This window comes from Pagrus major, chromosome 9 (genome assembly GCF_040436345.1).
Source record: "Pagrus major chromosome 9, Pma_NU_1.0".
In the NCBI taxonomy this organism is placed as follows: Eukaryota; Metazoa; Chordata; class Actinopteri; order Spariformes; family Sparidae; genus Pagrus; species Pagrus major.
In genome coordinates this window covers 20,950,281-20,963,448 of record NC_133223.1, presented here as the reverse complement: position 1 = coordinate 20,963,448, position 13,168 = coordinate 20,950,281, and the positions used below count along the sequence as shown (strand labels likewise).

At 40.3% G+C, this 13,168-nt stretch overlaps 1 protein-coding gene across 1 annotated transcript; it reads left to right on the top strand.

The window, feature by feature from the left end:
* Positions 1 to 1,299: 1,299 nt before the first annotated feature.
* LOC141002301 (sorting nexin-4-like) lies at positions 1,300 to 11,861 on the top strand. The gene is made up of 14 exons (XM_073473589.1): positions 1,300 to 1,414; positions 2,155 to 2,279; positions 3,609 to 3,750; positions 3,955 to 4,104; positions 5,448 to 5,495; positions 5,651 to 5,706; positions 5,971 to 6,043; positions 6,551 to 6,612; positions 7,038 to 7,103; positions 7,277 to 7,366; positions 8,612 to 8,711; positions 8,832 to 8,977; positions 9,436 to 9,550; positions 9,682 to 11,861. Exons 1-14 carry the CDS (start codon positions 1,322 to 1,324, stop codon positions 9,727 to 9,729), a joined length of 1,314 nt encoding a protein of 437 aa, XP_073329690.1. The 5' UTR covers positions 1,300 to 1,321; the 3' UTR covers positions 9,730 to 11,861.
* Positions 11,862 to 13,168: the final 1,307 nt, after the last annotated feature.

Genomic DNA, 13,168 nt, shown 5'->3' with positions numbered 1-13,168 from the left:
ACAAATCCCAAACCAATATCCCACCACTAGATGTCAGCCTTGCAGAAGGAAGGCGTCACTGGAAGCTGCAAATGATGCCAGAAGAGGATAATGGGTTCACCAATCCAGCACAGCTGCATGGAAACTGTCAGAAACTATCAATTGAACGGCTTCAACCAGCTTGAACCATCATCATGTTGGCTCATCTGATGCATTTTGTAAAACCTGCACATTAACACAAGGGAATAACGTGTTGCTGAACTGAAAATCTTTATATGGTCACTTGCAATGTTACAGGTCGTTGTCTACTCACCCTCATGCTGATGGAAAGTCAGGTGAAGTTTTGTAGTCTACAAAACATTCACCTCAACAGCTGAACTAGATGATTTCTTTTAAAACATTAAAAACACAAATAAAAATGTGTGATCTTTGAGGTGTATGGAGCCATTTAATGCTTTTTTAAAAAAAAAAATGTTATTTTTTACTTTTTAAAACAAGTCCCCATCTACTTCAGTTGTTCAGGAGAATGCTGCAATGCTGTTTTGCTTTGATGCTCCAGAAAATGTTTTGTGGACTCCCCCTCACTGTCCAGGGGTGAGTATACAGTATGATGACTGAATTTGTCATTTTTAGGTGAACTTATCCTTTAAGGTCTCATTATTAGCACTGAGTTTATGTTGAGTGCAATGTGGCATTTTACATCACATCATCATTTATCATATTTTTTATTTTATTTTAAATAAAAGACTATTGCCAGAGGTGATTCTGACATTAAATTGTTTTTTACTCTTGCGCATGATTATTTATTTATCTATTAATGGTGCACTATGTAGTTTTGCAGATTTACCTAAACAAACCAAATAAACAAACTCTCTTTGTTTTCATGACTGAATAAACAACCTGACCTTACTTTTACTTTGTTTATATGTGGCGGACCCTGCCACCTTTCTAGCTTCAAACAGTGTTCTGGGGAGCTTATTTTCCTCTGAGAACAGCTTCTTTATTCATTAATAGAAAAATACGTATTTCTGAGTTTGTATTATTACCTCATAATAATATTGTAAATATAAAAATTCAGAGTTTTAATTTAATCTCCAAAACTACACAGTGCCCCTTTAATTAACTAATTTATCTTATTTTGTTTTATTGTGTTCCAGTCATCAATGACCTAATAAAAATGTGATAATTTAGTTTATTTAATACATTTGATTAATGTATTAAATTAAACATTATAATGGTCAGAGAGCCCCTGGCCTCAGCTTGGATCGCGCATGCGCACATCAGAGGAAACAGTCCACTCTGCCAGCTCAGCTGACAACAGCAGCACCTCGGCAGCCAGAGGATGATGGCAGACTCTGCAAGTAGCGAAGAAGTAGCTGTGATCGGTAACACCGATATCACTTCAGTGGAATCCGAAAACAACCTCATAAACACGGTCGTACTTCTTTTATTCTCTATCACGAACATGTTTGGGGTTTAAAAGCCTGCATCCACCGGTCAAAACTTTCCCAAACAGGCCTAATGTAGTGTTAGCTAGGTGGAGTTTGTGTCACAGGGAGCCGCGGACACTTTCCACTCACCTTTTCAAAAAGCTTTCCGGAATATTGACGGGCTTTAAAGCTGAATTTAGTTACTTGCTCTGCGTGGTAACGTTAAAGTTATAATGTCAGCGAAAGTTGCTTTTGCTAACAGTGGCTCAGAGCTAACTTCACTTCGTAAACTTTCCTCTTGATGTTAGCATGCTAGCTAGCAGGTCTCAACGCTCAGCCTAAAGTTTTGTTTAAATCACAGTCCTCTCTGCGTCCGACAGGTCCAGTCTAACCTGCCGTGGTGTTAAGAGAGTAAAAGACCATTTTCGTGTTTTTAGTACTTCTTCGGTGGTATTACTGTCATGTCTTGTGACTTGCACACTCCTGTCATGACCCTGTGTAATCATCAGTAGCAAAACAGCTGCCTGTGCCTCTGTTTTCATCTGGTTTCATGCTTGTCTGTCTGATTAGACTGGAATGTTAACAAGACTTTATCTCTGAGTCCCTGAGAAGCACACTCCTTCTCTGAACTCATCTGTCTGCTCACCTGATGTTATATTATTTTGTTGCCCCCTGTTATGTCTGTCACATGTGCTTTACTTTCCCTTTCAATAATTGACTTTTTTTTCTCTTCTTGTCTGTGTAGATGGTGGAGAGAGGGACAGCTCTGTTGAGAAAAATGGAAATAAATGTGGCGGAGGCAGAGAAGAGAACAGGGAAGAACACGGTTAACATGCAGGAAACCTATACAGTCTACCTCATAGAAATACGGTAGGTGGGGCACTAGGAATCTGTTTATTGCTGACATTTATTGGCCTTTTGTTGTTTTTGATTGACGCATTAGTGTTACCGCACAGGCAAACAACTGCAAGTGGTGGTGCAGAAAAACCACAGTGGTAGGAAGAGTACCACTTCACCTACACTTCTTCAATATTAAAAGCACACAGGACATATTTACCTGCTGCAACATCATTGTCTTGTAATGTCTTCACCTTGTGAGTCTGTGTCATCATGGCAAAATGTGGTCCCGGAGGCACCTTTTGTAGCAGTGACTTCCACAGAAGAAGTTGAGTGTTTTGGCAGGTGTTTATATGTTACCATTTTTGTCAGTGTGATAGCTTCATAAGATAGTCACTAAACTTTACAGGTGTGCAGCCGAGAGCGAAATGAAGGCCCACGTTTGTTTTGATTCGGCCACGAAACTTTAAAGAGGTGTAGTGAAGATCAAAAAAAGAAGGCAGAGTTTGAAGATAAGTGTGGCCCGACCCATCAGTACAATTGTGGCGGGTGTGATCACTCGCAAGATGGTCTCTAGTTGCTTTCTTGTTCACAGTTTCTTTCATCGTGTCCCTAGAGCAGTGAAGCTGAATGCTTCCTTTAAGGGATGTAGGTTGGCAGCCTCAGCAGGCCTGGGAAGCTCTGGGTATCTTATTATTTGATGGGATTCTACAGAGGTGTTAACACTGAGCACTAAACTAATAGCCAGCATTCTCATCTTGACAATATTTTTTATTTACCTTGACCAAATATGATTGCAGCCTTTTCTATTTATGTTATGGATTTCGACTTGAAGTTCCAACGCTTAGAATAAAGATTTGCTTTTTTAATTTGTTTTAGTGAAACAAGATCAAGAAGCAGAATAACTTGCAGTGACTGTGGTTTGTCCTGTTACTGTTTAATGCTGTGTTTTTTTTGTAAGTGCATCTGGCTGGTGCCGATGTAATTTGGTAGTATACTAGTTTGGATCGTTTTCGATAGGCGACGTCATTAACAACAAGCCTCCTCCACACACCTGCTGTGAAGCGGAATGGCAGCTGGAAAAAACACTGATTACATCTCTACCTTGTTCGACCCCCTACAAGGATGTAACTTCATTACTACGACTGAGACGATTACTATTCAGATGACACTTAAAGAACTCTCTCGTTTAAATGATAATCACAAAGCCTGTGACGAGATTACTTTCACCTGCCCTACTCAGAAAACTCCTTTATCAAAGTCAGACTCAGATGCGATACATTGCAAGGTGCTTTTTCAAATGTCTGTCACTTCTATGATAAGATCTAAAAATACAGTTTATTCCCATTTGTCTGTCTGCAGACCAGCTGAAACTGTCCCAGAGGGCGGTACACCTGCCACGCCTGACACTTTGTGGAGACGCTACAGTGAGTTTGAGCTGCTCAGAACATACCTCCTGGTCACTTACCCCTACATCATCATCCCTCCACTACCAGAGAAAAGGGTGAGTGACGCATACAATCAGAGCAAGATTCATTACATGTAATTGATTTGCTGATTACAACTGCTTGAAAGGTTGTGATAGAACTGTTTCATCTTTAACTAGTTAATGACAATTCATCTTTCTTAGTTTGCTCTCAGTTTCCTCCTGGTTGTAGAATACACCCTCATCTTTTCTCTTTTACTCCTTGAATTGTGTCTCTTGTAGGCAGAGTTCGTGTGGCACAAGCTGTCAGCAGACAACCTTGACCCAGACTTTGTTGAGCGACGGAGAGTCGGCCTGGAAAACTTCCTGCTGCGCGTTGCATCACATCCCGTCCTCTCCAATGACAAAATCTTCTTCCTCTTTCTGACAGAGGTTAGTGCTCGAGCTTGTTCCACACAATGAAGTCCTCTGCCATTACATATGCTGACATACATGCCCTCAAACCCTCACAGTCTAAACGACTTCAAACTGACAGCACTTTGATAGCACCATGGCAAAACAATGCATGAGGCTGTGCCGGTGGGCGGATACAGACAAAGAGTAAGAACTCCAGTCAGAGGGCATATCACACTGCTGTGGAAAAAATAGAGGCTGAACCGGTTTTTTGTAGGAGCCCTCTACAATGACACCCCTGTCGTATCAACATAGTGATCTCATTGATATGAATGACAGAGCCTTTAAATGAACCCATACTAGGTAGAATGCATAATTCTAATTTGCTGTTTATCCGTCAGTATGGAGGTGAAAATAACTGCTGGCGTGAGTGAGTCCTTTCGTGCATAGTCTTGTCATTTGATACACCTTAGTCTAACCAACTTGGCTGCTGGCTGACTAGCTCATGTAACATGTTCCTCCTTTACGCTATCTGCATGTTGCTGAAAAATTCCCGTCGCTAAGGGGAAACAGCAACAGCAACCTCCGAGCTAGCAACCTACATGCTGAAAATGGCAAGTTACCGTAACCTGGTTGTTAATGGTACAAACCTAAACGAAGTAGCTGCTGTTACCTTTTCTTGTGTGTGGATTTCGCCATTTTAATGTAGGGCTTGCCTCCCCATGTGCAAAACAAGTTTTCCTTGATGCTATTTTGCAGGGGCACCATCGTTACATTCTGGGCTTAGTGTCGCCCAAGATGACTGCGATTGGTTTAAAGGGGCAACATGTAAGGATTTAAATTGAAAGCGTTCAGAAATTAACTAAAACATCAACAGAATGTGAATAAATGGCAGTTTTGACATTATGATGCTCCCGTGATAGCGGTGTAAACACCACTCCCCTGGTCCCAGAATTCCCAGTCTGATTCGCTAGCTGCAGGGCTAACTGAGCTAATTAGCTAAGGCAGCTACAGTTGGCAGCAGCTAGCGGTTACTCTGGTGATATACTGCCCAGATATGTTTTGAGTACGAATTTGACAGGTGGCCAATTGTTACATATTGCTCCTTTTTTAAGGAAGTACAGACAACAGAAGTGTTTTTTTCCCCCAATACCAGAATGATAATTGGTGCAGCCAGACCTTTCTCTGGCACTGATGTAGTGCTGTGGAGTCTAGATACACCTTTTAAATTGAATTCCCGGATTTATATTTTATTGTCTCCCTCTAGCATGTAGCAACATGCAGCCTCTTGTGGTGTTTTGTTGTAGTGCTGTAGTCTGCTGGAAAGACATTTTTAAACACGGTCTGGTTGATAATCCTGTCTGTCATCTGTCAATCCTCAGGAAAAGGGATGGAGGGAGGCCGTTTTGGACACAGGTTTTCAAGACAAGGTATACAATTAGTGCACACTTCAACATCCATCAAGTTCTTCTTGCTGAGTAACCTGACCGAAGATTTTCTTTCTTAACTAATGTCTTTCTTTTCATAAATTCTCCTTTATCAAATCAAAACCCTCTTTAACATGTGTAATTTTGTTCCCTACCAGGTCGACTCCAGATTAAAGTCTCTTAGTGCCATGTTCAGAGTCAAGAACCCTGACAAGTAGGTTAAAAACAGACCGTTGGGTTTGCCTTTTCATTTGCCAATACAACATTTTGCTTGGATTTATACAAAGTGGGAGATTAAGTTAGATCACTGAATAGTTTCTCAAGAGTCTTTGATGAGAAGACTGGATTAAATATGAATGATCCCTGTGGCACAACAGTTAGTTAGAGGTATGATAATTAGAGTTTCTGCAGGGCAACACAAATAGACAGATTAAGTTAAACACTGTTTGATTTATGATCCATTTGTTGTGTTCTCCAGGCGATTCACAGCACTGAAACAGTACAGTGATGAACTGAACACTGTCATCTCTCAGTTACTCAGGGTGCGGGCGGTGAGTTTTGGCATGAGCACAGACACACACACACACACACACCTATATTTAACTGTCTGCTTAGGTTTGGATTTAGTTTTTTGCAGACTGTTTTGTGTAACATTGGTATTTCACCCACATTTAGTTTGCCAACTCCTGAGGAAATTATCAGCGTATTTAGCTCGGCAGATTTTTGTCTTTCCTCATCAGTTACTTCAACTTCTGTATCTGCCATTTTGTCTTGTGCAAGTAGTACACGGATAGCTTGTGTTAGCTCTTGTACTGTGAGTGCTGCCTACATTTATTCATGAGCCATTACTGTTTTACTTTTCTGGCTGCCCATAACAGCGAGTTAAAAGCTGCATCAGGCTGTACTGTGTTGATTTCCAGTGTGATCGTCAGCACGTGCTACAGTAATATATGTCAATGTTGATAACAAATATACAGTATTGAAAGGGTTTTAAATGGGTAATCATCTGAAGTGGAATAGTGTGTTCTTAATGACTGATTTGATTGTCTTTATTCTAGAAAGTAGCAGACAGGCTGTATGGAGTTTACAAGGTCCACGGTAACTACGGCAGAGTCTTTAGGTGAGAAACAGCTGTTCTGTTGTTACTGCATTTCTGCATTAATAAAATCTGTCAGCCAATCAGAGCGATTACTCTTACCAACGGGCTCTCCGACGGGCCATAAGTTAAAATTAAAACATTTGGTGCATAGGCTGTCTACATGTAGGATGTCTTCAGTTTTAAAAGGGGACAATAGGATAATTCCTTTATTCATGGAGACGCCATGTTTCATCTTCACCATTCCATTTTGTTTTTCTGTCATTTTTGACCTGTGGTCGGGAAATTCTGTTTTTGATTAGTGTTATGTAGCTAATAAAAACCAATGATCAGAAATGTTTGAAGCCTCTAGAGTAGTGCTGTTATAATTTATGAGCAAAATGTTGCACAGGCTTTATGGCTACAAGTACTGACCGAATAGAGGGTGTTGTTTTGAATTGTGTCTCCAGTGAGTGGAGCGCGATAGAAAAAGAGATGGGGGATGGTCTACAGAGTGCCGGCCACCACATGGACACGTAAGTAGTGGATTAAAACCAGTGTGCCCTCTCAATTATCCCAACTTACACTTACATGTGTTTATATAAACACTAATAGACCAATAATTTAACTACTAACTCAGACACATTGTCATATGTAAGTCTTTTTTTTTTTTTTTTCTTCATAAATGCCACTGTGTGTATGTGCACAGGTATGCTGCATCAATAGATGACATTCTGGAGGAAGAGGAGCACTACGCAGATCAGCTGAAAGAGTACCTTTTCTACACTGAAGCTGTCAGGTGAGTGTTGTGTGTATATCTCTCTGAGGCCAAACAAGAATCTTCCCAGCAATATGAGTGAATTTTGCTCACACGCTTATCAGGATTGGCAGACCATGAGAATAGATTGGTTGTAGTCTCTTTATGGCCACATTGCCTTTTGAGGTCAGCAGACTTTATGACCATTTGAATAAATCCTACCATATGTGTTAAGGTGGAGTAGACATTGAAGTGTTTGATTAGCTGACTCATTTTCAAGCACAAATAGCAAAACGTTTGACACTTCCAGGTTCTTAAATGTGAGAGTTTGCTGCTTTTCACACAAAACATTTCATGATGTTGCTCTAGTAGGATGTTGTGGTGCACAGTTTTAGGGTAGTTTTATAGATCAAACAATTAATTTATTAATCATGACTATAATCTGCAGATTAATTGATAATGTACAGTAAACAATTGTTAATGCAGCCCTAAATATGTACTGTATTATACAATACATGCCTCCTCCTGGTTCAGCACATTGGTCATTGTTGGTGTCTGGCATCTAATGTGAGTAGTTGTAGAAAGAACCCATCCACACGCCATACTGCTCGTATTTTTATGTTTGGTTAAAGCTTTCCTCAGGGCCCGTGTCCACATAGCATTTTTTTCGGGCAGAAAAGCGCTGGCTGTGTGATCAGGAGTGCTGAGATGAAGCGTTTGTGCACTGAGAGAAAAAACGCTCCGCCTCTCTAAAATGTTGAAAGATTTCCAACTCGAAGCTCTCAGAGAGACCGCACATAAAAGGCGGATTGCTTGGAAAAAGGACGCTGGGCGCTGCGCCTTTTCATTGGTCGTCAGACTGCTGCCACAGGCGCTTGCTCTTCATTGGGAACAATTGGAAAAAAACGCTGGAGCTCAGAAAAAACGCTATGTGGACACGGGCCCTTAGGTAGGGTTGAGAGTTGTCTGTTAAAAACAACTCACTTGTGTTTCTGGCTCCTGTTGCCTTTGTCCTGTATCTTCATTCAAAACAAACATGCTGTAGCGCTAATGCAAATGCTTCTTTGCATATTTCAACCATTATCCTTCAGCAGAGCACATAATGCAGACCTGTAGTTAACAACAATCACTAATGTTAGGGCTCCTTAACTGGATGGAGATCTGCAATATCTTACATTGTTATTAGTAATGGAAGGGTAACCTGAATGAACAATGTAATAGGAATGCTCATTTTGGGGTTTAAATGGTAATCATGTTTTTAAAAGTTGTCTGTTTGTGTTAATTAAGGTCAGTATGTAGGAAACACGAGTTGATCCAGTATGAGCTGGAGATGGCAGTTCAGGACCTCGCCCATAAGAAACAACAGAAGGAAGAGCTCGTTACCGGGGTAACACACATCTCTCACTTTCAACAGAATTTAAACCATTTTTGTGATCTGATCGAATTAAAAAAAGAAACTGCGAATCACTGAATTTGTGAATGTATGTGTTTCTGTGTGTGTGTGCAGACAGTGCGTGTCTTCTCTCTGAAGGGGATGACCAGTAAACTGTTCGGCCAGGAGAGCCAGGAGCAGAGGGAGAGCCGGTTGGCAGCCTTGGAGCAGGGTATCCAGGAGGGAGAGGAGACGGTCATGGAGAAGCACACAGAGTGCAAGTAAGCTCAACACCGTCGAGTTAATCCTTAATTTGCATAATGTTACACTACAGAATAACATAAATGTGTCACCACAATTTTGAACATACAGCGGGTGGTTGCAGCTGTCGGGACAGAATCTTCAGTAACAGATGAAGAGATACCTGATCAGTTTTCCCAGCAGTTAATGGTGGATGGATTTAGTCCCTTAAAGTCTGAATCATTGACCAGGTAGACCAGAGTCAGAATCAGGTACTATGTATGATTAAAAACACATCAGCTGTGTTTTTTGTTTTGATAGAGTATAAAACCCCACCTGTATCAATAAAGAAAAGCAGGAACTGGCACATACTTTACCAACTGCCACATTGTTTGTTCAGATTCTTCTTCCTCTACCGTGTCTTCTGTTCACTCCCCCGCCCATGCCTGTTCCTCCACGCAAAAATGACATTTGTCTTTGTTTGTGATTGTGTCTTTAGAGAGTTCGTGCGAACAGCCTGGGAAGACATTGAACGTTTCAAAGAGCAGAAGGACAAAGATTTGCGTGAAGCACTAATAAGTTATGCCATTATGCAGATCAGCATGTGTAAGAAGGTATGGAGTTCTGTATGTCTCCTCTTCTTTTCCACATTTTGTTTGTTCTTGTTTACCTCTACTACAAACATGTCTGCCTTTTGTTTTTGTGACATTAAAAATGGTATTGTATCTTTCCTTCACCGTCTTAGGGAATCCAAGTGTGGTCCAACGCCAAGGAGTGTTTCAACAAAATGTGAGCCACTTTCCAGCCAATCCAGCTCTCCTGCACCAAAACAGTCAATCAGATTGTTCAGAGCGAGACGAGACGGCCATGAAGGCCGATATGCTGCCTTCACTTTGTTTGCTACGCTGAATCGAAGCTACTTGGAATGATTCTGTCTCCTTCTCTCTCTCTGTCTCTCACTTACATGCACACACACACCCATTTATTTACACAAAGCCTCCAAGTCATTAAGTGGATCCACACCTTTTAAATCCAAGTGTCTAATTCATACTATTCTCTTGGCATTCTGCTGATGTGATTTATCATACTGCAGATGATCCAAATTCTTAATGCTGTCTCCTCGTTGGTTGCACAGCTGACAGCGTTTATTTTTTCAGTTAGTACCCTTGTCTTGCGTTATCGCTCACCCTGAAAATAAGGACATTTTAGACATAAGAAGCCGTGCATTTCAGTTAGTGGTTCATTTGACTTTTTTTTTTTTTTTTAGAGTTACTTGACTCAAAGAAATAAAATCAAACTATGTTTTGAGCTTTTTCTTTGAGATTTCCCACCAAAGCTGTAATTAGTTGTCTGATGATAATATTTTAAAAGGGGGGCAAGAGTGGGAAGAAAATACGACACTAGGTAGCAGCATCAAGCTTTTAGGTCTAGTTTTACACTTTTAAACGCAATAACTTGACACTGAACTGAAGGCCCACATAGCATTTTTCTCTGAGCGCAACTGTCTAAATGACGAGCAAGCATCTGCAGCAGCATGCGGCCGCTGAGAGAAAAAGAGCTGCGCCCTTTTTCCAGGGTGCTCTGCCTTTTTTGTGCGCCCGCCCCAAGCGCTTCGGATTGAAAAGGGGCTCATCATCCTTTCAAAGTATGAGCGCAAGCATCCTCCATCTGGTGCATCATTCAGAAAAACAACAACAAAAAAAAAACAGATTGTATTAAGCAAAAGGGCAGTGTCGATTATGCAGCAGCGGTTGTCAAGACATGCTCCACCAGTGCTTTTCTGGCTGAAAAAAACAATTAAAAAAACCCTGCTATGTTGACACGGCCCTGACTGGGACCTAACTGATAGTTTGCATGGCACTTATGCTAAAATATCTAAAATTTGAAATTGTCTGTCTGCAAGAGAATTTATAAATTATGTCCTCAGGCTTCCCAAATGTAGCAAAACAGTGCATTAAAATAAAAGGGAAGAAGTTAAAGAGTTGAATTGGTTTGAATAAACTGATTCAGCTGGAGTTGTAGTGAATAAAAACACCATGTGGAGATCAGTCAGAAACAAGAAATCAGATAATAAGGCAAAGGAAATATGGACCACACTTCAGGAAACCACTACACGTTCACATTTCCATCTCTTCTTTTTCTTTTCTTTTTCGTGCTGAAGTCAGTGTTTATGCTGCCTTTAATCAGCTGACCAAAGTGCTTTTGACCAAGTACTTGTCGAGTACAGATCACATGTGGGGAGCAGAGGACGGCTTGACAAGCTTGAGGTAGTTTTGGTAATTTTCTTTTTTTTTTTTGTGCCAAAAGAAGAGAGCCATGAGTAAGGTACAGTCATGAAGGCCTTACAGTTTTTGTTACAGTAGAGCCTTTTTTTCTTTAACTCTTTTACTCTTTGGAAACATGGCGCCCTCACAAACTACCTGATCTACCAAGTGCATCAGTAAGTGTTGTTAATAGCAACACCCAGAGATCAATAGTCGAGTCTTTTCTTTGCTCTAAAGCTTTATTGCCACTGTCAATGTGCCTCACCCCTTTTTCTGCACTAAATAATTGACCTAAGTTCCAAGAATGCCTCAGGTCAATGTTTACGAAAAATACTGACCAAATAGTGGAAACTTTTTATCTACGGATATGTTAGATCCTCAAAATCTGGCTCAATAGATGTGCCACTACCGCTTCCTTTATGATATCCATCTGAGGAGGATCTTTGGTGCAAAATGAATATAAAATGTAAAAAGTTGTGCAGAGATTATTTCATGTCCTAACCCCACCTTTTCAGAACAAGCGTAATCAATTTACTGGAACAATCCCAAATTGAGGCTTTATGTATGTTTTTATAATAAATGTGTTCAATGAGAAATTGTTTTTATGTTTCTGTAATCAATGTGCTAAGACACTAATAAACATGTTTCTTTTTTAAAACCATTTTCCCTGCATTTTCATAACAAAGGAATCAAAGATGACACTGAAAATGTGTATGGGACACTGCTGGTTTCACATCAGATTACTTAGTGAGGGTGTTTTCATGTATTTAACTTGGTTACATGGCATTTTGTATAAATCTCAAAGAAACTGGTTTTGAATGAGCACACTGCGAAAGGTCAGACTGGCTTGATTCATCTGTGTCCAAGTGACACACAGCCTTACCCCTATGCAAATACTGTCTTTCTTTTCCATGACACACCTGTCGTTACGGTGTATGAAAATCAGATGGGCGTGTTGGTGTGTTTACTATCATGTGATGGTGCTTAGAGTTATCGTTTTGTTTCCTAAAACAAGGGTAATATCAAGTTATTGCCTGCATGGTGGATAAACTGTTTAATGTTTATGGTTTTCCTCAAACTACTTGAAATCCAATCATCTTGCAATGATGAATAATGTTTTAAAGGTGCAATATGTAAGGATAAGCCACCTGTTGAAATTATACTCAAAACAAATAGAGGGCAGCATTTTACCAGAGTAACTGCTTACAGCTACTGACTGAAGCTGCCATTCACTAGTTAGCTCAGTTAGTTGTGCAGCTAGTGGCCTGGACTGGGAGCTGGGAGCACTGTTTGCACAGCTGGCACAGGACCTTTGCCCGGGATAGGAAGGGGCATGCTAACTAAAAAAACTGTTATCTCTTCACATTCTGTCGATAATTTTAGTTAATTTTTTGGATGTTTTTCAGGAAAATTCTTACATAGGCCTGCTGCACCTTTAAGGTGTTAATGGAAACATTGGATTTTGATGTATGATGTTCATTAAGGTGTTTTGATTAAAGCCATGAAAGAAATTAAAATCATAGGCTATTAAAATAGTGAAAAAAAGTATTTCATGTTAGTTAAATGTGTGCTTTATCAGAGGATTTAACCTCCCCTGCACCTCTCCTTTTACCATTTTCCAATTATGATGCACATTATGAAATAAGAACCTGAAAGGTGAGTGTAATAATATAGAAATGTGAGGGGAAAAAACAAGGACATGGGTGGTTTGGATGCAATTATCTTGAACTTCTCAAAATGGCGTTTGAGTATTTGTATCAGGCCCCGAGCCTCTGATTTGCATTTGGATCTGAACGCCTCATATGGAAAAGATAGGTTGAAGAACTGGTAGATTATGACTGAATGGCGCCACCTGCTGACCCACAGCAGTAAGAAAAGAAAAATCAATTTGGCAGAGAAGCTGCTTAACAAAGTGGTGAGGAAAAAAGAAGAGGAATCTGAGCAGAGGGAAAGAAAATGTTCCTTTTT